General features: G+C 37.0%; 1 protein-coding gene across 1 annotated transcript in view; it reads left to right on the forward strand.

Annotated features, from left to right (window-relative positions):
• PLCXD3 (phosphatidylinositol specific phospholipase C X domain containing 3) overlaps nucleotides 1-21344 on the forward strand; it is a 223273-nt gene extending 201929 nt beyond the window's left edge. The window contains exon 3 of the mRNA XM_044657762.1: nucleotides 21188-21344. Coding sequence (XP_044513697.1) covers nucleotides 21188-21344 — 157 coding nt within the window. The remainder of the gene's footprint in view (nucleotides 1-21187) is intronic.
• The last annotated feature ends 6048 nt before the right edge of the window (nucleotides 21345-27392 follow it).

The raw sequence follows: 27392 nt of genomic DNA on the forward strand, positions 1-27392 counted from the left end.
AGAAAGAAAGAAAGAAAGAAAGAAAGAAAGAAAGAAAGAAAGAAAGAAAGAGAGAGAGAGAGAGAGAAAAAGAAAGAAAGAAAGGAAGGAAGGAAGGAAGGAAGGAAGGAAGGAAGGAAGGAAGGAAGGAAGGAAGGAAGGAAGAGCCAAATTTGTAACTGATGCTGTTGGACCACAAGAGAGTCAGAGACAAAAAAAAAAAAAAGCAAAACAATAGAACAATTTTTTTTTTTAATAGCAACTAATAGGAAAGATAAATGCACCTGTGGCCATCACCTCACCTGTGGCCATCACCACTCCTCTGGATTGCTGCAGCACCCACTAGGGGGCGGTGGCACCCACTTTGGGAATCACTGGACTAGATGATCCTTTGGTAGATATATTATAGTTGAGATTCTTTGTGCATACAGATTGGGTTAGAAGGCTGCTTAGGTCTCTTCCAACTCACAAATTCTGTGAATGAGTGTTGTTGAGAACCCTACAGGAGTGTTGTCATCTAAGATACTTAGAGTCTAATTCACCAACTAATTCAGGTTATTTCTCATCAGTTCTTACTGTGTATCTCCAAGAATCCAAGTTGAAATTTTTTTTGAGAACCTCCAGCCTAGTGCTAATAAGTTATTTTTGTAGATCAAACTTTCAGGCTTGTAAATGAGGGTATCTGTTAGCTGGGAGAAATTGTTCATCAAGGAATCAATGTTGTATAGCTCTAAAGAGAATACTAATCCTTGCTCTCAGGTAGCTTACATTCTAAAGTGGAATACTACAAGCAGCCAGGTAAATATGTGCAGATTCAGTATAAAGAGAAGAAATACAAATATAAAGTAGTGAGAGAGGGAAGAAACTAGCAATTGAGGAGTAGATGTTAACAGTTTAAGGTGTACCTCAAAGAAAGCTGTTGTCATTTTGGGCATAACCAACACTTTTGGGGTTTTCTTGGCAAAGACACTAGAAAGATAATTTTCCAGTTCATTTTACAGATGAAGAAACTGAAGCAAAGAGGGTGAAGTGACTTGCCCAGATCCACATAGCTAGTTAAATATTTGAACTCAGGAAGATAAATCGTACTGACTCTAAACCTGACACTTAAGTTTTCCCTCTCAAAGGAAGAAAAATATCCTATTAGGTAAAGGAGAGGAGAGGGCAAAGGCATAGAGATGGAAGACATAGAAAGGTAATTAAGCTAGATCTTGGAGTGTGGAAGAAGGGCATGATTCCTGCTCAAATGCTAAGAATTTTGCTAGCCTATTTTAAGATGGCCAATTCTTTTTCCAGGTCATCTTAGCACCTTTTAACACCATCATTCTGCCCATGGGATTGCGGTAGTGCATATGGGAGAGGAGGGCTAATTACACTTTTAAAGACATTTTGAGATATGGAATCATTGTCCCTAGTATCAGTACTCTGATTCAGATGTGGAAAATTATGGGCCATTCAGGATAAATGATTTAGAAAATGTCTCATAGGAGTTCACCACTTTCATCAGGGCTTCTCAGACAACCACTGCACAAATCAATCTAACCCCAGAAATAATTTAGTAAATGCTCAGCACATACAAGGCATTGCGTCAGGCATGAGGATACAAAAACTAAAACAATCCTTAATGAAATGATAATAATGTGTTTAATAATAATATAATTTTGTATTATTACAGCAAATATGTAAGTATAATAAATTAATATTATAAATATAAGCATATAAATATAACATATAATAAACCTATAAATAAAATATTATAACAAATGCATGATATAAGCATAATTTCTCATGAAATGTCATGATAAATATAAAATCTTATTGAATATATAATATGACATAAATATAATTATAAATTATAACAAATCTATATATATTACAATATAACAAATATATGAATATTAAAAATATAACAAACCTGTGAATATAATACAACAAATATATGAATATAAGTATAATATATAACAGACACAAATATATTAAATTAATATTATAAAATCTACACATAATTATGACATATATATGAGTATAGTAATATATTGAACATATAGATAAAATAAAATAGTATAAAACATAACATATACATCTAACATATTGTAATAAATACATAATATAATAAATAATAATCCAAATTAAATAATTCTAGCTATCAGAAAGCTTAAATTCCACTGGAAGGAAGCAGTTTCACACAAAGTAAGAAACTGTGGCAGTAGACAAAGACCTCTGGACAAAGCACACAAGGAATACTTGAGCTAAAGCAGGAGGATTTGGGAAAGTGAACGAGGAGGGAAATGGAATCTTGAAGGAATAGGAAAAATGGTGATGAGAAAGCAATGCTTTGCAGGCATGTAGGATGACTTGGGTAGAGAGAGCTAGAATGAGGATCTAAGGAGGGTGTGGAACGTCAGGTTCAATGTTGAGTTTGGCAGGAAGGTAGAGTGCATGACGGACAATAATGTGAAATAAGGCTGAAAAAAGAATATTATGGAGTTATCTTAAATACCAGGTGAAGGCATTAGTATTTTGTCCCAGGGACAGTGTTTTGAGACAGAGGAGACAGATTTGGTCAGGTCTGTGTCTTAGGAATCCTATCTTGGCAGCAGTGTGGAGGATGATTATTTTGGCAACCATATGAAAGATATTTTGGCAGCCACATGAAGGATTTTTTTTGGCAGCTATTGGTCATATGTTAAATAACTTCGAAGAATCATAGTACTTTTCTCATTTACTCAAATTCTCTCTTGGAATGGCTGGCATCTGCTGAGAACTCTGGTACAGAGTAAACCCTAAGTTATCCATGTTGCTGAAAGCAGAATTGGTGCAAACCTCTCCCCTCAAAATCAAAGAAAACATTTGGGTTAAGTTCCACTCTACACAGCAGAAGAGGGAGGGCAAAACCCCACTAAAACCTTAGCATTCATATAGCAATTAAAGATTAAGTTATTTCCTCACAGCAGCATTGTGAAGTAATACAAGTATATACCCTGTTTTTAACAAACAAAGAAACTGAGGCTTAGAGAGGTCAAATGGCTTGTCCAAAGTGACTCAGCTAGTCAGGGTTAGAAACAGAATTCAAAGTCAGGTCCAGTATTTCACCTCATTTTCTTCCAGCAGTTCATGGCTCCCAAGCAACACATAGGGTAATTTAACCCAGAGCACCTTATTATTGGGTGATTCAAGCACCTTTGTATTAAATCCATTCCCTTTGAAATGAGGGGGAAAGCAAAAGCTTTTAAATTTCAGGAAGAAAAAAGGGATCAATTTTCTTTATGACATTAAAGCACAATATGAGCCTAAAAATTCTTGACTGTATTCTTCAGTTTCACCTTAAAAATTTGGGTAGAAAAATAGTTGTGCAGTCATTTCTGACTTTTTGTGACCTCATTTGGGATTTTCCAGGCAAAGATACTGAAGTGATTTGCCATTTCCTTCTCCAGCTCATTTTACAGATGAGGAAACTGAGGCAAACATCATTAAGTAACTTTTCCAGAGTCACACAGTCTGAGGTCAGGTCTTCCTTATTCCCAGGGCTCTATCCACTGTGTCCCCTAGCTATGCAAATAAAAGGATAAAGGGCTTATCAAATAATGCCTCAGTGAGGTGCTGACCAAAGAAACAACATACTTTGAATATGTAGCATGTCAGTATAAACTTTTTTTTAAACCCTTAACTTCTGTGTATTGACTTATAGGTGGAAGAGTGGTAAGGGTAGGCAATGGGGGTCAAGTGACTTGCCCAGGGTCACACAGCTGGGAAGTGTCTGAGGCCAGATTTGAACCTAGGACCTCCCATCTCTAGGCCTGGCTCTCAATCCACTGAGCTACCCAGCTGCCCCCTCAGTATAAACTTTTGAAAATAATTTTGGAAATTCACCAAGATGTAACTTGAGGTTAGTATGAGTCCAAACAACTGGTTTAATATAATAACTTCATAGTTATGTAACCAGTTTAATTTTTCTAAATGCTCTTCTGCTTCTTTTCTCAAGTGATTCTCACAGTAACCCTATGAAATTGCTTTGGAAAGACTAGCTCTATCATATAGATAAGGAAACTGAATTACATAGAGAGTAATGGTCTGCCCAAGATCACACAACTAAATAATTGTCACAACCAGGACTTGGATCTCGATTGCTTAACTTCTGATTCAATTCTTTTTCTATGGGACCATGCTAATTTTTTTAATTAATTCACTAGTTGTGATTGTATCATGGACATGTAGATATATAGCCTAAGGCTCAGAATCATCTTTTTGACCCTTTTCTGTTACCTGAAACATTAGAACTAGTTTTGCAATTGGCAAGTATTTTATCTGCCAAGCTTTTTAAATGCCCTATGATAGGAGCAATATCCTAACCACTACCCCTATGCAAGTTAGGCTAATTTTTCCTTAGATAGTATTGAGCCCATCCTTGAGTCTTTGTTGGCTCAGGAAACTAAAGGTTCAAGATGTTGACATCATTTCTTGGTCACCTGAGTACTAAGCAACTGGGAGGAACTCCAGGCTCTCTGATGCTTGGATCATGGGTCATGAGAGGCAACCCTGACAAAAGAGTTTAGTTTAGCTGAATGTCTTAAAAAACCCTCCTTCAGGAATTATCTTTTTCTTACTATGGCTAATTAAATCTCCTTTTTTTACTGCTTTGTTCCAGTATTGAACCTAAACTATCAGGGAATTGGCCTGAGTCAGACCCATCATAGAACATGCCTCTAGAATATTTGGCAATCATAGGAACTTATATCAAGTCTTGAATTTTCTTCAGAAATATAAACTCCCCAGAAGTAGGTAATGAGTGCTATAGATGAGGTTAGAGTTGAATATGTGTGTGTGTGTTTGTGTATGTAGCTTCTTAAGACAACCAATATTTTCAAAATGTCTCCATTTGTGATTCTAGTGGGGATAGTTCCACTATAGAAACATTGGGAAAACCAATGAAAACATTTTAAGAATGCACACAAGCCTTTTAAAAAAATGTTTCCTTTTGGATAAAATACCTTTTTATCTACTTTCACTTGAAAATGCCCCTCTGAAGGATTCCATGGAAGAATCATGGAGAAAAGACCTAACATCGTAAACGGTGACTTGGTATCACTAGTGAAACTGATGAAAATAATCCACTGGGAAAATCCAAGACCCTATAGTCAATAGCAATGTGCTTTTAGCTCATTCTAAATTTAGATTTACCTGTAGCTTTATCAGCCAAAAAGTCCAATTCTCGATATCCAGTGAAGAGCTTTTAAAATTCAAACTCAGTCTTATTTGAAAGCAAAATGCTACTTTGCCCTCCTGATTTAGGGCAAGAGAATTGAGACTGCGTGGGATTAAAGTTATTTTACAATCTTCAAGTAGTTGGTGAAACTAATTTACTTTGCCGCCTACACAGTGTATTCGATTTTTCAATATATTATCTATTTAATTAAGTCATTTCAAAATATCATAGTATCCATTTCTAGGGGCACAGTGTGCAGCCACGTATGAAATTCAGTCATAGGCAAAGACACTGAGACAAGGCAGACAGTGGTGATTGCTGGTAGCTTCATTTCCTGAATGAAATTGTGCCACCCAATTATCTTATGGAGTTCCTGCTGAAGGAACACAGGAGACTATTTTCCAGAGAGAAATGTACAATTTGTTCAAATGCAGGTGTAACTAAGTATACATTTTGCAAGGTTTTAGTCAAGAAAATTAGATATCTGCTTTCTGGATTTAGATTGTAAACTCTATGAGGGCAGGGACCATTATCAATTAACTTTGTATCACATTTAGCTCAAATTTGAACCCAGGACCTCTTCTCTCTCGGTCTGACTTTCAGACCACTGAGCTTCCCAGCTGCCCTCATATATATCACTCTCGACCTTATTTGTATCATAGAGTCCCTTAGCAATCTGGTGAAGCCTACATATCCCTTCTCGGAAGAGTGTCTTTAAAAGTGCATAAAATAAAATACACAAGATAACCAAGGAAACCAATTATCTTAAAATATATTTGCCAAATTTTTAATTAAAAGTTTATAAACCTTAATTAGGAATTTCTGGTCTTAGTTCCATTTCTCTGTCTCCCCTGGAAAAAGATAACCATACAGTGAAAGGAAGAACATGTTAGAGAAAGGGTAACATAAAATTACCATTGTATTTGTAGTGCATTGTATTGTAGTGCAAAAGGTACAAAAACCCTTTATTACAGTATGAAGTGAAAGTACAAAAGCTTTGGGCTTCTGATATGCAGTATCAGGGGCAGTAAGCATTGTACAATAAGAAAAACAAACAAACATTTACCAACTGTGTGTTAGGAGATCTGAGTCTCAGTCCTGGCCCCACTGTCATTTTGCTCCTTGATGTTGGCCAAGTCACTCCACCTCTGTGGACCTTAATTTTCTCCTCATTGAAATGAAGGGATGGGACTAGATTGTTTCTAAAGTCTTTTCTGAGCCTGCCTATCTATGGTGGAAGACCCAAGAGACATTCCTAAGGATGTGGTTCTCTTTAGAGTTTGGTTGGGTTTTTATGAGATTCCTGTATATTATTCATAGCTCAAGTTTATGCAGAGGGAAAATCTGAGCAGAAGGTTGAGATAAGACTATGCTGTCATTGTTTATAAATAAAGGAACCAAAGTTTGGCATCTCAGCATAATGTATGAGGAGCAGTTTTGCCAGCATCCATCCTGGAGATGGGGAATGCAGAGAAGTTGTGACCATTCCCAAACTACACAGAGAAACCACCTTCAGTGTTTATGCAAAATATGCTTCAGGCTTCCTTTTGGAAGTGAAAAAGCAGCAATAATAGACAAAGAAAACCAAGAGAAAGTCCATGATTGTCCAGGGCAGCTAGGTGGCCCAGTGGATGGAGCACCCAGCCAGGAGTCAGGAAGACTCATATTCTTGAGTTCAAATCTGGCCTCTGACACTTAGGGTCTATATGATCTTGGGCAAGTCACTCAACCCTGTTTGCCTCAGTTTCTTCATCTGTAACATGAGCAGGAGAAGGAAATAGCAAATCATTCCAGGATCTCTACCAAGAAAACCCCAAATGGGGTCATGAAGAGCCTTAAACGACTGAACAATAACAAACTTGCAATTAGTAAGTACTTAATAAATACTTTTGCATTCTTTTAACTTTATTCCCTAATCAATCAACTCTGGTGTGTCCCTCTTTTAAAGCTCTTTGCAATCTCACCACAACCTATCTTTCTAACCTCATTGAGCTTACCCCCTCCCACATTTTACTGTCCAGGGGTCTTCTCTCTGCTCTTCACACTCAGCACTCCATCCCCCTTTTTCCATGTACTGGTTATCCCTTATGTCTGAAATGAACTTACTCCTCACCTTTCCCCTATAGATTCCCTCCCTTCCTTTAAGAATAGCTCAAGCCAGGAGCAACTGGGTAGCACAAGGAATAGAGCCCCAGACCTTGCGGTGCTTCCTAGCTATGTGACCCTGGGCAAATCACTTAACTCCAACTGCCTAGCCTTTACCACTCTTCTGCTACTTAGTATGGATTCTAAGATGGAAGGCAAGGGTTTTAAGGAAAAAAAGAAAGAGAAAGATACCCTCTGAAGCTCTTCAATTAGTTGTTATTCAGCATTGTGGGCTTGTTTAGTTCATTTCTTTCATGGCTTAAAATTAAATGAAACCCAGTTAATGCTTTTAAATCCAGTTCTGCCAGTCAAATGATGTTCTGTGTGTATCCCCCAATGAACTAACATGAGACTGTTAAGAACATGCCCACATAATTACAGCCCAAAGCCCAACTAAGCCCCAGTTGTTTTGGTCATGAAATGTTTATCCTAAACAAGGACCAGGACATTAGAAGATCATTCAGTAGCAATTCTCTTGCAAATTAAACTCTTCCTAATAGGGAGAGCAATGGAGGAGCTGGTCACTCAATCAGTCAATAAGCCCTAATATAAGTCAGTCACTGTGCTAAGTTCTGGGAGTATAAAGAAAGACAAAATGAAGTCTCTGCCTTCAAGGAGCTCACAGTCCAATTGAGGAGACAACACGCAAACAAATAGGTACAAACAAGCTAAGGACAGGATAAATAAGAAATCATTAAAAGAAAGAAGGCACTAGAATGAAGAAGGGTCAAGGACAATTTTTTGTAGCAAGGGGGCTTTTGTTGTTCCTTAAAGGAAGCCAGAAGGGCAGAGATGAGGAGGGAGAGAACCACAGGTATGGGAGACAGTCAGAGAAAATGCCTGGAGCTAAGAAATAGAGTGGTTTTTGTGTGGAACAGCAAGGAGACCAGAATCACCAGATGGAATAGTTTGGGCAGATAAAAGGTGTAAGAAGACTGGAAAGGTATGTGAGTGGGGAGCAGCAGGTGTAGATGGTAATGATGAGTACCAAAGGGTTTCAGAGGCTGTCACTATGGCTGCTCCGGTGTATCTCTGATTGCCTACTACACAGGTTATAAAGGATTTTGAACATCAAAGAGAAGAGTTTATTTATGGTCTTGGAAATGTTAGGGAACCACTGGAGTTTATGGAGGAGGAAAAGAAGTGACATGATTAGAAAACCTTTAGGAAAGCCTCCATTTACCTTGGTGACTGAATGGAGGATGGATAAGACTGGGGAGAGACTTGTGGCAGGCAGATGTACCAGCAGGCTATTACAGTGATTATGAGGTAATGGGCTCATTACTGCCTGCCATCTTTTCCCCAACATGCATGTTGGCAGGCTCCTTCTGGGCTCCAAATGCCATGGTGCCCTGGAAGGTAGCAACAATGGAGGAATTTTTCTCTATGATAGAATTTGAGCCACTAGAGTCAAAAGTCCTGCCTCTTCTGTGGGGTGCTCATTGTATTGGGGTTCTACATCCAGAAAGAGAATGCAGAGTGGGTCTCATAGTCATTTAAACTTTGTTATGGTCACAAAGGGTTCCTTTATTCAGAATTTACAATACTGCTGGCTTTTTGAGGGGAAGAGATCCTTCACCACAGGGTTCACCCCATTAGAAGGATGATGATGCTTAGGTTCTGTCACCCTGGGGGGATTTCTGACTCACACAGAAACATTCATGGAGCCAGAGGATATTATGGATTTAGTGAAATCCCAGTGCCATTTGTTTTGTAATGTGAATTGTCCTTACTTTAATTGAAAATGGATTTTTAATGTCTTTTATATTTTTTCTCTTAGCATCAGCAAAAAGTGTTCTTATTAACATCACTTGGGAAATGGACAATTTTTTTTTCTTTGACTATTTCATATACTTTTGGAGGTGGGGTAGAGGAGGTGAAGAAAAACTAGCCATCTGCCCAAGACAAGCCTCTATAAATCCAACTGCCATTTGATCAAAGAGAGGAATTAAAGAATATTCATAGTAGAGATGGGTTAATTTGAGGACTGTGTATGAGGAAAGAACAGAACCCCCAAGTGTATAAATTATTTGCCCATAGTCATACACTTAGATAAGGACAGAGTGGGACTGAGAACCTCAGTCTCCTAATAGACCAGGAAACCTGTCTCTCTCCTGGGTTTTAATTCAATGCCTTTTCTATGAGGGCTTGTTCCTGATAGAATTCAGACTATTAATATAACTATGGCAGGTAGGTGGCAAAGGGGAGAGAGTGCTAGACCTGAAGTCAGGAAGATTCATCTTCCTGAGTTCAAATCAGGACTCAGACATGTACTAACTCTGTAACTCTGGACAAGTCATTAAACCTTCATCTATCAAATGAGCTGGAGAAGGAAATGACAAACTACTCCAGATCTTTGCCAAGAAAACCTCAAGTAGGGTCAAGAAGAGGCAGACATAACTGAAAACAACTGAATGACAACAAATGTGCCAGTGGTACACTTGGACCATAGTAGTCTCTGGAGCAACTGCTACTACTGGAAGCTTCCTCAAAGGGATCTCTAAAAGACTTTCAGAACCTCTTAAAGACATATATTAACTCTTATCCCAGTTGAATATTTTTTAAATGTCCTACTTATATGCAATATTTTGTACTTTTCTACATGTCTTTATTTATATGATCTTTCATATTCATTATTCAATCAATTCTTATTATTCCTGGTTGTTTTGTTCCATAAAATTGCTACAACTACTGAATTAGTGAATACTGATTCATTTTTCCTGGGGGAAACAGAAGGTTAGGTTCTTGTGAGTCTCTGGTAGCAACATGACTTTAGCCCTTTCAGAAGTGACCTCCTGTACAGATGGGGAAGTTTCCTCTCCTTTCTTGTAAATTTACTATGTTGTTGATTCATTAACACTGAACTCATGGCCAACAGCACTATAGCTCATGCTTGAATGAAGTGTAATTAACACATATTTGCTCTATAAGGGACACTGAAGGCTTCTTGTGCACAGGATCACTCAATAGCACTATGACATATGCTTGGAAGCACAACAAAAATCCCAATACAAAATCACAAAAATAACAAAAATTTCAGCACTAAATAAAACACAAAAAGGACACATTTACAGTAAGAGAGCTGAAACTAGAAGGTAGATGATCACTTTGTTCAATCTCTGTTGAAAATGTGCACATCAACTACTCAAATATTCTTTCTGCAAATGGCTCTGAAACCACCACAAGTATTGATTTTGGAATTGCAAATTAATTTTAGTGAGTAAGTGAATTCACAAATACAGAATCAACAAATAATGTGGATCTATACAACCACTTATACTATACAACAATATTTAATCTCATAATTCTGAGAGAATTTTACCCAAACTCACAAAGCAAGTAAATGATGATGGGTCTGAGATCAGAACCCACATCACTTGACTTCTAGTCCAGTATTCTCATTCTTTCTCCTGTTACTACTAATTAGGTATGAACATTCCCCTTCACTGATTTCCTCTTGCCCTGAGAATAAAATACAAATTTCTTCCATCTGGCTTTTAAAGTTTGTCATAATATGGCTCTAACCTCCTTCAATGCTGTTTAGATATTACTTCCACTTATAAATGTCAAGTTCTAACCTACCTTATACACAATATTCCATCTCCCATCCCCTGCCCTTGCACGAGTTGGTCTCAATGTCTCAAATGCTTTCCCTCCCCTCTTTTTACTCTAGCCTTGGTATCCTCAGTGCCTAGCATGGTACCAGGTCCCCAGAAGGCACTTGAATAAGTGTGCTGAATTTAATTAAACTATCAGAAAGTAATAGAAGAATGAATTTCCCTCATACCCCACTAAAAAGGAGAAAATTAGGTATTACATGATCTATTTGGTGTCTGCAATTACTTTCTATGTTATACCTAAACAATTGCATTAGTTTATAAGAAGAGATTGAAAATTTGGAAGATGTATGGTCTTATTTTTCCGGAGCAAATCTAAAATCTTCCAAATGATCATTAAGAGTTGATTTTACATTTATCTGAAAAGCTAAAAATTTCCAGACCCATTACTTTAAGAAAAAAAAGAAAATGAGAAAAATTTTATAATTGTTTCTTGCATGAGGCATCAATCAGGGCTTATTTAGTAACTATTGAACCCTGTCATTTTTCTGAATAAGAAGACATTTTGGCCTAGATTAATAGTATCCTTTCTAACATATGATTGATCATGTGGTTCAATAGGGATATGATTATGGTTTTGATGTTAAAAGATCGCTATACTGAAAATGTGAATAACATGGAAATAGGTTTTGAACAAAGATACATGTAAAACCCAGTGGAACTGCTTGTCAGCTTCAGGAGTTAGGAAGGAAGAGGGGTGGGAAAAGTCATGAATCATGGAACTATGGAAAAATATTCTAAATAAATAATAAAAATAGTATCATTTCTGTGGAAACCCTAGGTTCTGTGATGCTTTTATTACCTAATCTGATTTTGAAAATTGTAACCCTTATTCATAACCTGTAGAAGCAGATATCCCAGTGCAACATCTGCACTATTTACAAATCTCGAATAAGCTTTTCTTTCCATTTTCTTCTTTGTTACTTTAAATTTTCGGGTGAAATTTACCAAGCAATGAAAAGTTGGGAGATTGACAAGGGAATAGCATATTTTTTTAAAGACTGTCAGGCTATGCTTAAATAAAAACAGTTTGGGGAGATTCAATTGTTGAGAGAAAAGAAGGTTTGGGATCTGTATCTGAATTGTGCAAATTGACAAAGACTCTCCCTAAAAGGGAGATGGGGGAGAGGGAAGAAAAGGGAGGAGCTGGTAATAAAAGAGCTTGTGTATAGTATTCTTGACCCCATAAGAGTCTCAAAGAGTTCTGTAAAAATTAGTAGACTGATATGGAAATTCTATCTCATTCAATAAAAGGAACACATTAGGGGAAAGCAAGTGCATTCAAATGTATGAGACCCTGAGAAACAACCATCTTCTCATCCATAGCTGTTTACAGATGCTCAAGTCAGTGGGGAGGGGAAGTTATTTACTACAACATGATTTTCCAGTAGAGATGAAATATATTTACTTGAATTGGAACTTAGCACCAGTGCCAAGACTAATAAGTCATCCAGAGAGGGCCTTGGAATTGTATAATTGTTGTTCACATATTAATCTCTTTCAGTAAAGTCCTTTTTCATTTGTAGCAGATCAAAAACTCTGATTGTTCCTAAAACACTGGAATGATTTTGAGTATAGCCTTAGCAATGAATTTTCTCATCTGAGAAAGTTGCAAAGAAGGCTAGGCCACTGAGCAGTAGATGTTTTTAGGGATGGTAATTCACAGATACCACAGATTAGGCAGTAAGTAGGTGGAATCTTGTTGGGAAAGGGAATACCCGCCAATGAAAGCCCAGCTCCTTAAAGTATTATTAGCCTGTACTCATAGAATTTATTATGACTCATATATTAAAACCAGTCCATTTGAAAATGTGCTGACCCAACTGAAAATTGGCAGATGGGACTTGCTGAAGTGTAGTGAATAACTTTATTTCAGACAAAAAAAAAAACAACAAAAAAACAAACACAACCAACTTCAGAATTACTCAGTTAAACAGAAGCAAGAGAGCTACATCCTGATCATAGGATGAGTTAGAGTTAGAAGAGATCTTTGAGATCATCTGGTCCTGTGGTTCTAAAATGCAGGATCCAGAGAATCTTTTAGGGGATCCACAAAGTCAGTTTCCTAATAATTATAAGATATTTCCATGTCTAATATGATATATCAATAGAAAACCACCCAGATAAACAAAAGCTCTTTGGAGGTTCTTCAGTTATTTTTAAGAATGTAAAAGAGTCCTGAGTTCCAAAAGTTTGAGACCCACTAGACTAGTCCAAATCCCACATTTTACATATGAGAAAACATGTAAACAGCAGAACTAAAGCTTTTGCATCCAAAACCAATGGTCTATGAGTTATATCGCTCCAAATCACATTTTCTACCAGAAGAAATAATTCAAGATCATAAATGGTACAACCTTGTTAATTTTCCTGTCCAAGAGAATCTCTAGCAGAGAAAAGATGTGAAGATGTAGAAAGATTATGGAGAAATGTTCTCAAATCCAAAGCACTAGCAGGAGTTTTTCAAGTGATGATTGCAGGCCAAAATTCACAGAGGAATTTCACAATCTAGGCAGAGCTTTCATTTATTGTCTAGGAAAGAAGAATGTCTTGCACTTAGTAGGCACTTAATAAGCTTTATGAATGGGAATTGGATTAATTAAACTTAAGAATTGGATTAAATGAGGCATAATGTTCCACTCTATTAAAAATATGCATAGATTAACTCTCCTTCAAAACTGCAACAACTTGGATAAAGGATGTTTCTATATTTACAACTGAATCAATGATTTTAATAGTAAAACCTTTAAAAAATATCATCCAAACTGTCTTTTTTTTTTAAGTCAAAATGACTAGTTCATTAAGTTTATTGCTTTGGGGTACTCAGTTGATTTTCATGCTGGTAAGGCTGGTCTTACATTTAAAAAGAGGTACCACATCACAAAATGTAGGACTGAAAGAACTGGAAGAATTAAAAATACTTTTTGACATTTTTTGTGTGTCTTCTAAAAATTATTTTTTGTTCTGAATATACCAGTCACTAATAAAATGGGAACTTCAATACATAGCCAGATAGGGGGAAAAAGTAGTATATATGAAACTGAAGGTCTCTCTTATATGCAGGTTGGTTGTTTTTTTTTTTTTTCAGTATGTAATAAATTCAATCTGGCTTTCAAAGTTGCCCTGCTTCTTTTTGCTTTTTTTTTCTGGTTTTCTATTCTATGAATAAATCTATCTATCTATCTATCTATCTATCTATCTATTCTTTAATGTCTATCTTTTTCCCCTTTTTTTCTCACTATTGTTATGGGTAAACTAAAGCTGTTATTGTTAAATCTATTTTGTGGGCGGTGGATAAAAGGCCAGAAGGAGTTTGGTACACCACCAAACTATTTATTCTTTGAGGATAAGTGAGGATAGGAACAGGAGTTAGGAATAGGATAAGAAATATCTTAATCTTTATACTAAAAATATCTAAATAAATCCCCCAAATCTAACTGCTTTCTTTGTAGTGTCTTCTTGTCTGCCAGAGCAGACCTCCTTAACCTTACTCTCAACTATCTTAAATAATATTTCTCTATCTAACTAACCTATGCTAATCAATGAATCTTAAATTGCTAATGAACTCCTTAACTGAAATCCAAACCTGCCAGAAGCCAAATGTCAGAGAAACCTCTTGACAGAGAGCCAAAACTGAACAGCCCAGGACTCACATTCCCTCAACTCCAAACTGCCTGTCACACTGTCTAGCTGCTCAGTCTGTTCTGAAAAGAACAGACATCACAGTCACTGACTTCTTCCCATCTCAGTATTATAAGATCAAACTCTGAAATCTTCACTGCCAGTTTCTCCTGAGAGAGGGGAAACTGAACCAGCACCTTCCAACTCCTCTCCAACCAAAGCCAGAGCAAAATGGAATTCCTAACTGACTCTCTTCCTCTCTTTTATGGTTTTCTCTTAAAGAGATGGAGTTCTATTGAGAAGGAAAAAAGAGCCAGAGTAAGACAAATAAAATTCCTTGTAACACTATCTTATCCTTATCCCCTCTTGCCCTCCTTCCCATTCACCCACCTATCCCCATTAATAAAAGAAAAAAGAAAAACAAAGTTATTATAATAAATATGTATAACCAAACAAAAACTCCCACAGCGGCCATGTCTGAAACTGTATCTTTTATTCTGTATCTTGAGATCATGAACCCTATCAAGAAGTGTGTACATGCACAAATTCTCAAACAGATCTAGGATTTCTCTGATGTGACTATTCCACCCAATAAATGTAGATCATAGCCACTATTCTCTCCTAAACCACTCTGGTCCATGCCCTATCATAATCACCACCCAACATAATGTGGGACTTCTTCACCTCTTGACATCAAGACGGTAACCAACAGAACCCAAAACTGTCCATTGACCTTCTTTTGTTTATGCCACATGACAAACCTAATATGTGTTTAAATATGTTTATATAAATATATGTTTAAACATATAAATATTAAATGTTTAAAAATGTTAAACATATAAATAATATGTTCAAATATACATATTTAAATCTTTACCTTCCGTCTTAGAATTAATATCGTGCATTGGTTCCAAGGCAGAAGAATAGTAAGTACTAGGCAATGGGAATGGAGTAACTCACCCCAGGTTACACAGCTAGGAAGTGTCCAAGACCAGAATTGAATAGGACTTGCCATCTCTAAAGCCTGGCACTCAATCCACTGGGCCACCTAATTGCCTCCTATATTTTTCAGCTCTAAGTTTCTTTGATGGTGTCTTTTACTCTTCCTGCTTTGTATCTTCTTGTTTCTAATGTGTTGCAGATGGATCACTCCCACTATGAGCTTCTTCAGACATTTGGGCGACTTTCAACTTCAATTCATCAGTTTTTTATTGCACTATGGCTTCTAACCATCCAACAATGTTTGTAGAATATCAGTATTTAAAAAGATGGAGGAGCGTGATGATAGTGTTCCATTATGTTATGAGCTCCCACGTAGCTCGACCCCCTAGTGGAACAGGGATGAATCTGTAAGTGGCATGAAGAAAGTGCCACTACACAGCCTCCAAAGGGAATTGGCTAATACCTCCCTATTATGTCTCAGGGTATGTTCAAGCTCCCCACTTAGGAACAGAGTCCCCTGAGATGGATTGAAAATTGGATGATGGCACATGGCATATTAGAAAGTAATATCCCAAATCTAGCAAGGAACCTCTCAGATGTAAAATTAAACTCTCTGGGAGGAAGGGGGTATTTCAGGCAATGCAGCCCAAGGGAGTATATTTTCACAGAATCATTAGCACAGATCAAAACAGTTTCCAGGAAAAGGAGAAAAGCGTTTGTTATTTACCAAGGTTTGGGGAGGGAAGGAGAAGTTATACTGAAATCTGAGTAAGACTAAATGGAATTAAAATACTCTTCTTTAAATGAGGATAATGAAAAAAGCCAAAAATTAAAACTTGATTGGCTTCCATGCAATGAAAATGGGCAGGGGGAGGCTCTGTTTTCCTAAGCCTCAGAAGCTTCCACACACTATTTACTTGTCAAACACAAGTAAATACAGGGACTTGCATGTTAGCTCCAAATAATTATAGTGGTTTAGGAACATTTGTATTCGCTAATGCTATATGGAAAGTATTTATATCTTGCATCATTCTTTTTTTTATAACACTGACCTATATTAGTACCAATTCTAGGACAGAAAAGTGGCAAGGGCCAGGCAATTGAGGTTAAGTGATTTGCCCAGGGTCACACAGCTAGCAAGTATCTAAGGTAAGGCTGAATTTGAGCCTCGTTCCTCTCAACTTCAGGCCTGGTGCTTTCTCCAATGTACAACCTATCTCATATCATTCTTAATCAACTCTGAGGAACAGGGATCTGACCTACCTTTCTCATTTGTTTTTTGTTTGACTGAAATAGAATTAAAATGAGAGAGCTATTTCTGAAGAGAATGAAGGAAAAATGAGAACTAGCCACATAACACAAAGTTTCATCACTTTGAATCTGAACAATATTTCTCACCCATAGATCTCAAGACATCATCTCAATGAAAAAATATGTTTTTATAATGCTATCTGAACAAAGCTAAAAATCTATTTGGTACCAACACTCATTCTTTGTTCTTTACCTCCAATCTCAGAGAAGAGGAATCATTCTATCTCCTAAAGTTACTCTAACTACATCCTTGATTATGTTCCATTTTGCCAATTCCCCTTCCCATTTTTTTCCCTTTTTGCAGTTTATCGAGGCCCCATGGCATTGAAAGATCATAGATTGAGAGATGAAAAACATCTTAGAGGCTATAAATTCCAGGTTCCTCTTTTTTATAAATGTGGAAACTGAAACCAAAAGAGGTTAAGTGTGAAGTGACTTGCCCATGATCACACATGTAACTAGAAGAGCTGGAATTTGAACTCATCTACTTCAGTTCTTTCTACTCTACTGTGTTAACGCCTTCATCCCTTCTCATGTTTCTTTAATATGTTTTCCTTTTTTGACTACTTAGCATCTACCAGGAAAAATGCTTTGATCTCTCATTCCTTTAAATAAAAAAAGCCTTCCCTCAACTCCTCTGCTCCAGCCAACCCTGATTTCATCCTTTGCCTTTCTTTTGTTGCTAGACTTCTGAAAAAAGTGCCCTGTGTTCAGTGTCTCCACATTTTTCTCTTTCTATGTAATCTGACTTCCATTCCCACTAATTATTCTATTGCAATACCTCTCTCAAAGGTCATCAGTGTCATCCAATTACCACATCCACTGACCTTTTTTCATAGACTCCTTGTCCTCCCTGAAGCATTAAGACACTGCTGATCACATTCCCTCCTTCTGGGTTTTGAACATCAGACTAAGTTGTTTGATGTTTCTTCCATACCCTTTGGAGTAAAAAAAAAACAAAAAACAAAAAACAAAAATAAAAACGAAAAACCACAACCCTACAGTTTTTTTCCCTTTTAGCAGGAAAATGCATTATTGGGCCTATGAATCAGGAAAATTAATTTGGTAACCACTTATAGGATTTATTAGAGAGACTGTGTAACAGGGAATATCCTCAGGAGAGGTATTTGGAAGACAGGTGAAAGATCATAAAGGTCTGAATTTGTGGCACCTCAACTACCTAGTTCTTAAAAGAAATTGGACATTGCTTTTATAAACATCCCTACTTGTACCTCTCTAAGAACTCCCTTCTGTTTTTGGCTGTCCCTTTCATGAACTATTTAAATAGCTGACTCTTCTTTGGTCTCTTTCTACCTAGAAAATGTATAGGCTGAGTAATCTCTACCCATATTTAAAAAAAAGCTACCTAAGACATTCAGATGAATCGGGTATATTTGTAAAAACTGCTCAGTGTACTGTCTCTGAGATTTAAAAGGTAGTAGAACCACAGAGAACTTGAAGACCAAAAAGGCAAGATAGAAATGAATATTATTCAGAGATAGGAAAGATGGGATCTTTAATGAATCCCCATGCACCGGATTAAAGTCATACCAGGATCATAGATTTTGAACTGGAAGAGAGCCCCAGGGTCATCTAATCCAACACTTCATTTTTACAGGTGAAGAAATTGAGATCTAGTGAGGATAAATGATTTGTTCAAGGTCACAGAGGAAGTAAACTTCAAAGCCAGGAATTAACATCAGATCAGATTTAAAATCCATCATTCTTTATGTTGCTTCTTTTCCTTGATCTGAACTCTGTAAACTGTGTAGTCCATCATGAGAAATCTGTGGCTGGCATGGGATGGAGAAATTAATCACTATGTGAGGTCAAGCCCCCACTGGAACCAGGAGTGGAAAAGGGAAAACTTTTTGCTTTTTTTAACTAATAATACTGGGGTCAAGGTAGCTTTTTATTTTTTCTATTCTGTTGCTTCTGACTTTACTCCCAGCACTGTGGTCAACTGCCTCCTCTATTTTGTTCTATCAAGCCAAGGGGTGGGGATAGGGGAGGAGGGGTAAAAGAGTATGAATAGGTCAATGGCCAACCATTGTCACATGTAGAGAAAGAAGTAACTCAAAACACACCTGTGTTCTCCCAGTGGTGTTCTGAAGCCTGTATTTTCTCAATGAAGTTACTGCAAAAATAACTCACTGCCCTCATCAAGCCAATAGAGATTGTTCTGAAATCAGTACAATAGACAAACCCAGGTTTATTCATTGGCAATGGCTGGTGCCATGTTGCTTCAGCTCCTTAGAATCATAAATAAAATGAATGTCAGAGAAAGTTACTTAGATAAGTCAACTAACATTAAGTGCTCACTAAGTGCTAGGCACTCTCTGGATTGTAGAGAAACAAAAATGGAAATTTAATAGTCCCTGACCTCAAAGTGCTTATATCTAGATATAAGACCCATCTGTAGTACAGGCAAGAGAGAAGAATAGGAACTTTGTTCAGTTGTTTCAGTCATGTCCAACTCTTCATGACCCCATTTGCAGTTTTCTTAGCAAAGATACTAGAGTAGTTTGCTATTTCCTCCTTCAGCTCATTTTCAGATGAGGAAACTGAGGCAAACAGAGTGAAATGACTTGCTCAGAGTTACATAGCTAGTAAGTGTCTGAGGTCAGATTTGAACTCAGGAAGATGAGTCTTCCCTGAATCCAGGCCTGGCACTCAATTCACTAGCGTAACTATATATTGCCGCATAGCTAATGAACTTTTCTTTCCTATAAGATATTCAGAATCCCTGAGTTATAAAGGACCTCTGAAGTTACTAGCCCACCCTCTACCTGTAACAGGAATCCTATTTACAAAATCACCCTCTCTCAACTACCTCCAGTGATGAAGAACTTGCTAAAGTAGTGCTTTGCTTTTGTCAAACCATGAACTTATTCTTCACAATCTCTACCCATGTCAATGTTGTCTGTTAGATTCAATTATTAAGCACCTGCTATAACGACAAAACCAAAACAATCCTTGTCTTTAAAGAGTTTATGCTCTACTCTAAGGAAGAGGAACTGAGCCAGGCAAAGCTGCCTTAAGAAGTTCACTTCAAAGAGAAGCAGCTTAAATACTCTACAAACCTGAGGAAAGGATGTGGTAGAGAAAGCTTTCAATAACTCTATTAAACAAGAAAGTAGTTATCTCTCAAAAAAAAAACAACTAGTTATTCTCTCTCTCTCTCTCTCTCTCTCTCTCTCTCTCTCTCTCTCTCTCTCTCTCTCTCTGTCTCTCTCTTTTTCCCTCCCTTCCCCTCCCTCTTTCTCTAGCTCTGTCTTACTCCTTCCATCCCTCATTCCTTCTCCCTCCCTGCTCTCTTTCCCTCTTCCCCCAAAAGCCAAACTCTTATTCACCCATTTTTTCACACTGCCCTCTCCCAATTATTGCATGCCCAGTCACATACTTTTATCTGCCCACTTTTCATTGTTATGTGCCCTGTCTCTTAAGTTCTCATCTAAAAATGAGGGAAAGGGAAAAGGTCTTACTTTTTTATTGTTAGTTTTTTTTTTAATCTCAAGAAATTTGTGATACTTAAAAAAGAAAAAACCCATAAAGATTCTCTCCATTTTCACTTAATTCTTAACTCTCCCCAGAAGATGAAAATAACTGTTAATTCTTTCTTTTCTCATTTGCTAGTAAAGATTACTGTGTAGAAGTAGTAAATGCTAAGCTAATCCTTTGCTTTTGCCTGTTTCTCAGCTCAGGGAAAATTTACTCAAAATGAAGATAGTGATAGGAACACTCCACTGAAAGCTGAGAATCTCTTTCCACCACACACATATATTGACTTGGCACTGGGAATGAGAGAAAGGTGGAGGAAACTTTAGGAAAGAATTATAAGATATAGACTTAAGTAACAAGTAGTGGAATGAGTCTCTTCAAATCAGAAGAGCCAACTTAGATGGATTTTTTCCAGAAACTTCATTTTGAAGAAGACCCAGAGCAGCTATGCTCTACTTTCTGGATTTTGCCATTATACGGCTCTCCTCTTTCAGTTCCTATTTATATATTGTCTTCCCCTATTAGAATGTAAGCTCCTTGAGAGCTTAGACTATCTTTTTGCCTTTATTTTTATAATGCCTGACACATTTTCTCTTTGAAATTTCATCTGCTTCCCAGGGTCTGTTTCTTCCCTTGCGAAATATATAGTGTTGGCCATAGCCCACCACCAAAGGGACATGGACTTAATGACTTCCTTCTCTACCCCATTCATTTTACGTAGCCATGACTGAGCTGTGTGCCCAAAGAAATCCACTTTGCTAGACACGAATTACAATGTTATGAAATACGTTGTGTGTATGTGTGCGTGGGGTGGGATATGCCTATGTTCTTCATCCCAGTGTAACTTCTTTTCTTGTTTCCTCATTAGAGCTCTCCCAGCCATGATGCAGTGGGTCCGGACTCAGAAACCTGGAGAGAGTGGTATCAACATTGTCACTGCCGATTTTGTAGAACTTGGGGATTTTATCAGCACAGTCATCAAACTCAACTATGCGCTTGAGGAAGGAGAAGCAGATACCACTTGATAATGCTGTTCAAAATGACCATGAGTGCAATAGAGAAGACCAATTGTATTAGGCATATTATCTTAGAACATATTGATCTTCCTATGCCACTGAATCTTGGAAGTGTTTAGGGCTTATGGTGGGTGGGAAAAGAGGGGAAAATAATTTTTTTTTTCAGTGACTCTCATCACGATCTGCACCTCTATAAATATTTCATGTTCCCATTTGAAAAAAAAAGTCCATTCTTGTATCTAGTGTTAGAAATAGACAAGATCTGTTTAATGTTTAGCACAATTAATTGCTGTGGCTTATATTTATGATTGTCTGTTTATTGCATTTTCTACTTTCAAGACTAAGATCCATGCTCCACTCACCATGCCTTGCCATCTAGCAAAGGCAGCATAGGGTATGCAACAATTATAGACCTGACACGATTTGCTTCAGGTAGATTAACTTTTTGGCTTTTGGAGACAGTAAAAGGTGAAAGGCCTGCCCAATTTTGTAGTTAGATGGCTGGTCAATCACAATCCCCCAGTTTTAACTAGATAACATAATAGAAAATATGCATTAAAAATATTTCCAGCATCAGTAAACCCAGATACCATTATCATTGAAGTGTATGCGTGTGTATGTGTGAGAAAGGAACAGGATATGCAGTATTTCTATTTAAGGCAGCTATAAATATAGAGTCAGAATTACTTCTGATAAAAACCTGAGTGCCAATTCCATAGCAAAAAAAAATAATAATAATAATAAAGGGAGAGGGAGATGTTGGTTTAAATGTAGGGAAACCCTTTAAAAAATAATGCCTGTCTTGCCATTACCTGGAACTGTTGGGTTACCACAAGTGACTAGGATCAAGATACCCTTCCTTACCCAAATTCTTAAAAGGCCACACCTTCTAAATATTTCTCTGCTAAGTCAATGAGTATCTGATAAAAGCAAGAATAAATCTGTGTAATAAAAACCCAACTTACTTGACTAATCACAACAATTTCAGTAAAACATAGATGGAAGAAGATAAGCTTTCCTGATGTCCATAGACTTTTCCCACAAAACAGGGTCCAAGTTTCAATAACAAATTAAGCCACCATCAATTCTAAGTAAATCCTTATTTCCTAAGGGGCACTTGCAGTACAAATTGCCTGGGGACTCATGAATTCAGTCTTAGTCTTTCAAATTGGAGGTCTCATGAAGATAGAGGGATGGCATACAGTCCAGAGCAGTCAGTCTCAAACTGTGTTCCTTGGCACACATGGGTAGGTCCCATAAGGCATCCCAGGAGGTCCATGGAAATAAAGCATTTTTCTGGCAGACAGCCATATTTAATTGGAGTCTGACCTGTTACTCTTTTCCTACCCTTTAACATGGACAGTCAAAAGAAGGATTCTACAGATTCAAAAAGGGAAAATCACTGATCTAGAGGCTATAGCACCAACCAGGGATGGTCCAACATTGTCTATGCCAGAAGCTTTTAAGAATGACCTTATGCAAATCATTGGACCTTTTGGGATGCCTTTTTCTCAAACAATAACCCAATCCAAAATAGGAGTGATCTTTTCCCTAGGGTAGTAACCCCAGGGCTACTTTGAAGATAAAATTTTTAAAAAGTCTAAATTCCTCAGAAAAAGGAATCCTGATGTTAATGAAGAGTAGTTGAATTATTGTACTAAGTAAGGACCAAGCTTTTGAAGTTTAGATTTTGATAAACTTTTTACAAGCACAGGCTATAAATCATAAAAACATATCTACCTACTTCTGAGAACTAAAAACTGACCTAGAAACGGATTCCATGATCAAGATTATACAACTGGAAAACCTGGACACCAGAAAAATTGTATTTATTATCTTCTTTACTAATAACAATGATTCATTTATATCATGCTGGTGAGGCTAACAAAGTCCTTTCTGGCCATATACAACATAACGAAAAAAAAATACTAAAATAATTGTCCATATGCACAAATACACACTCACATTCAGTTGTGTGCTCATGTACACACACACACACACATACACACATACACATAACCCTTCTAATTTTCATATAAAAACCTTAATGTAAAATATTAAGGCAGACCAATTGACTAAAATTGTTTTAAAATACTTTAGGGTTTAAAATACACAGTAATGACTTTTTTTTTAGAATATAGGATCTGATTGTACTTGCTGGTGTACTTAGTCAACTATTAATAGTCTGTATTTCCAAGGTAAATCATTTCCCAAACCCCCAGGCTCCTACTTCCATTGTCTCTTTCCCCCTGAAATATTCTTATGTTGGAAAAATATGAATATGTAAAATTGGAATATATATGCATACATATATATACACCAATTCATGAGTTCAATAATGCATTGATCTTTTCTTCTTATGATACTTATATTCAAGTATTAGGAAAAAAGATCAATGAGTTATTCCGCTCATGAATATAAATGTCTTAAATCCCTTTTTGAGCAGGTTTTCACTGTAATTGACCTCCTGATTTCTCTGGAAGATTTTTCAGCCAAGCACACATGCAATGACACAAGGATTTCATTTATAAATATATCAGAAAAAATGTTTTAATGTGTTTCAGAAAAATTAATCATCAATAGTGGTAACTATGTTGTATCTTCTTGAACTTCTTAGCTTCATTGTAATGTTTGCCTGGCATTGGCTTCATCTTGTTTGTCATTTGGGTGCTGGAAAACCAACAAGCAAGTCAACTACAGGTTATTGTGCAATTTCTTCATGGGGGAAGAATAATTTTAAAAAATTATTGTTAATGTTATACACAAAAAAACCTTGTTAGATGAAAACCATTTTCAGTTCAATGTTATTCATTTCCATGGTGACATACAGTACTTATGGAGCAGGCACTGTGGAGAATCAGACTTACCTTAATTCCTAAGTACAGAGAAGATGATGGTGAGAGGCACATATCTTACTGACTAGTAGGGGTGTGTGGAGTAGGTACAAGTGGCAGCTTTAATAGTTCACAGCAAAGGATGGAACTGCCAGGAATGTTCTCTGGATTGACGTCTTCATTGTCCAGGAAAAAAAGATAACTCATTTAAGAGCTCAATCCAAAGGACAGGACTTCTGGTGTATTCTGTCCTGTCTCTGCTAAAATATAAAATATAAAAATATAAAATACCAAGCAAGTTGATTATGGGTCTAGATTGAAAAGAGTCACTGATACGCTCCTGTTACCTTCCTTAGGAATTGTGTGTATGAGGACTACAAAGCTGGCCACCAAATGATCTAAATGGGAACATCTTGATGAAGTTTGTGTTTAGTTTTGTTCCATTTTGAAGTTTTTGTTTAGTTTTGTTCTCCAAAATACATCATTAATGAATCCTACAAAGGAAAGGAATGAAATCTGAGGAGAGAGAAAGGGAATGAGTAAGAAAAAAGGAAGAAAGGAAGGGAAAAAGGAAAGAAGGGAGGGAGGAAGGGAGGAAGCTAACATCAAATAATCATCAGTTTCTCCAGTTTATAAGCTACACACACAAAAAAGTATATTTGCTGTTATTTCACTAGCAAAGAGGGAATAGGAAACTTTAAATGATTCTTAGGACATTTTTAGGTGATAATTTAATATTTTCTCACAGTCATTCTGGGAAAGATCACTTCTAGTGGTATATTACCTAACATGAAAGTGTTATAGGGCAAGATATTTTCTGTTTTGTTGGCTTTTGTTTTCCCTTTGAAGTAACATGTTGCATTGTAATCATTCATTCTGAATTCCTTGTTATTTTAACTCCAGTAACAATTTTCTCTCAAGAGGGTTGGCAGAACCATATAATTATAGTCAAATATTTGAAAGGAAAAAACCCATCAAAAACCAATTGAGAACTAGACTATCACCAAGAGAAGAGATGCCTGAGTGCCCAGTGGCAATAGTTGAGCATATCTCAGCAATTACAGACACTGATGCAGTCAGATGAACTGGAATTAGAATGCCCCCGAACTTTCACTTTTGCTTTTTACAGTACTTTTGAAGTTCCAAGATACCTTTTAGAATGGTAGTGTTTTGGCTTAGTTTTCCCCATTTCTAATTCCTGTCAAGAAAGTTGGATGTCTCAGGGAAAATTCCCCTTCTCGTGAATTTTCCGTTTTCCTTGTCTAAAGACCAAAGTGGCTCCTCTCTGCTTTCTCACCCCTTCAGGTCCCCAACCTCCCTATAGGTTCAGGGCTTGTAGAATTCTGCTGCCATGAATTCTAACAAGGAAATGATAAACATTATCCCTCAGGATTCTTCTGCAAAGTCTTCTTTTGTTCTTTTCTCTCTTAAAACAAATGTTGTTGATTGCATTTTAATCTTTTAAAACTCCTCAGTGAAGCAGAAGCTAATGGTGTGGATGCTGAATTTGCCATATATGAGTGGTGACTACTTTGTCACAGCCAGTTTTAAACATTGTTTTGAATTGTACGTTTTCCCAATGACAAATGCTACAATATTCTATAAAGTGTGTAAAATGTGTTGATTACAAATCTGTTGAAAATTGTATAATTTTAATTTTATCTATGTCTTGTGGGTATTTATTCCATGTGTATGTGCGTGTGTGTGCATGAAAATGTATGTGTGTGGGCGTGTGAATTGTATGTTCTATTTTTAAAAAGCAACTAATCCTAAAGGAAAAGGGCACAGTGTTACCAGCCTTAATTTACCACCATTTTTGTCAAAGTCTGGTTTCAAATTCTGTTGTCATAGATTGAACCATTTCTCTTTACATATCATACTTCTCACAATGAAATTATTTGATTATTGCAAAAGCTTCATTATCTCAACTTGCATTTATTCCAAGGCTTCTAAATTGCCAGTGAAAGTTATCATGTTAAAAGAATAAATGCACATTGGTTTCAACTGGCACAACAATTCAGTTCATCTGTAAAATTATTCTAAAGATGTGCCGTCTGTTTTTCTTGTAATAATGTATTTGCTAGAGAGGCTTTGCAGTACAAAAGAAAGAGCTCGTGGAGTCAACGGATGTGGGTTCAAATCCAATCTAGGGAGCTTACTACCTGGGAGGCCTTGGGCAAGTCAATCCATGATCCTGGGTCTGTTTCCTCATTTATAAAAGGGTATGGCCTCTGAGGTCTTCCCCAGTTCTAGATCTATGATCCTAAATAAAAAAAAGGCTCATCCTTGGTTTGATGAACCATGAGAGGCCTGCAGAGTTACATTTAAAATTATTTCCCAATTATAACCCTGTAATATGATCATAATATGACTCTTTCCCTTTTGAGTTTTTGCAAACAAAAATGCTTTATGGCCTGTGATATGACAAAAGTTAATAATTAACAGGGTAATGAATATTTATTTCCAGGTCCTCTAGGATAGAAACTGTGTTTTTTCTACACTTCCCTAACCACCCAATTCATTGATTGCTATGTGTGAAGCAGGCCTGGCTTCTGGAGCTCCGTTGTGGCCTTTGAGCCCATCACAGCTCTCTTCCAGGTACTGAAAGCAAAATATTAATCTTGATTCACTCACCCATCTCTCCCCATCCCTCACCCTGACGGTGTCCTCCCCACAAGACCACACTTTTTCCATGCAATGTAGTAAGAATTAATAGAATTTAGCACCCTGCCTTCCAATTAATCCTAGAACTGAAGTGGCTTAAACAGAAATTTATTTTAAAAAATGCCCAGTGGAGGACAATCTGGTAGAATGAAATGCATCCAGGGATAGCAGTGAGGAGACTTGGTCCCAGATATTATTACCTAGCTGGCCTTGAGAAAGCATCTTTACTTCTCAGGACCTCAATTTCCTCATCTGCCAAAGGAGTGAGGTCCCTCTAGCAATCTATGATCTTTTTTTATTATCAGGGTAGACTGCCATCCATCAAGCATAATTTGAGACTTCTCTAGGGCCCATCACCCTCATATATCTTCCTCACCTGTCTGCTTATTATAAATCTTAGAATCTGCTTTAGGGTGAAATAGTGAAGGACTTTGTTGGAATGTTTCCTAAGAGAAGAAACGCAGTAAACATTTATCTGATTAACACTGAAGCTAGAATTAGTTTGTCAGATTACTTTATTAGATTACCTAACAGCACCCAAAGAGATCCAGGGGATGTG

Source organism: Gracilinanus agilis, chromosome 1 (genome assembly GCF_016433145.1).
Source record: "Gracilinanus agilis isolate LMUSP501 chromosome 1, AgileGrace, whole genome shotgun sequence".
Taxonomy (NCBI): domain Eukaryota; kingdom Metazoa; phylum Chordata; class Mammalia; order Didelphimorphia; family Didelphidae; genus Gracilinanus; species Gracilinanus agilis.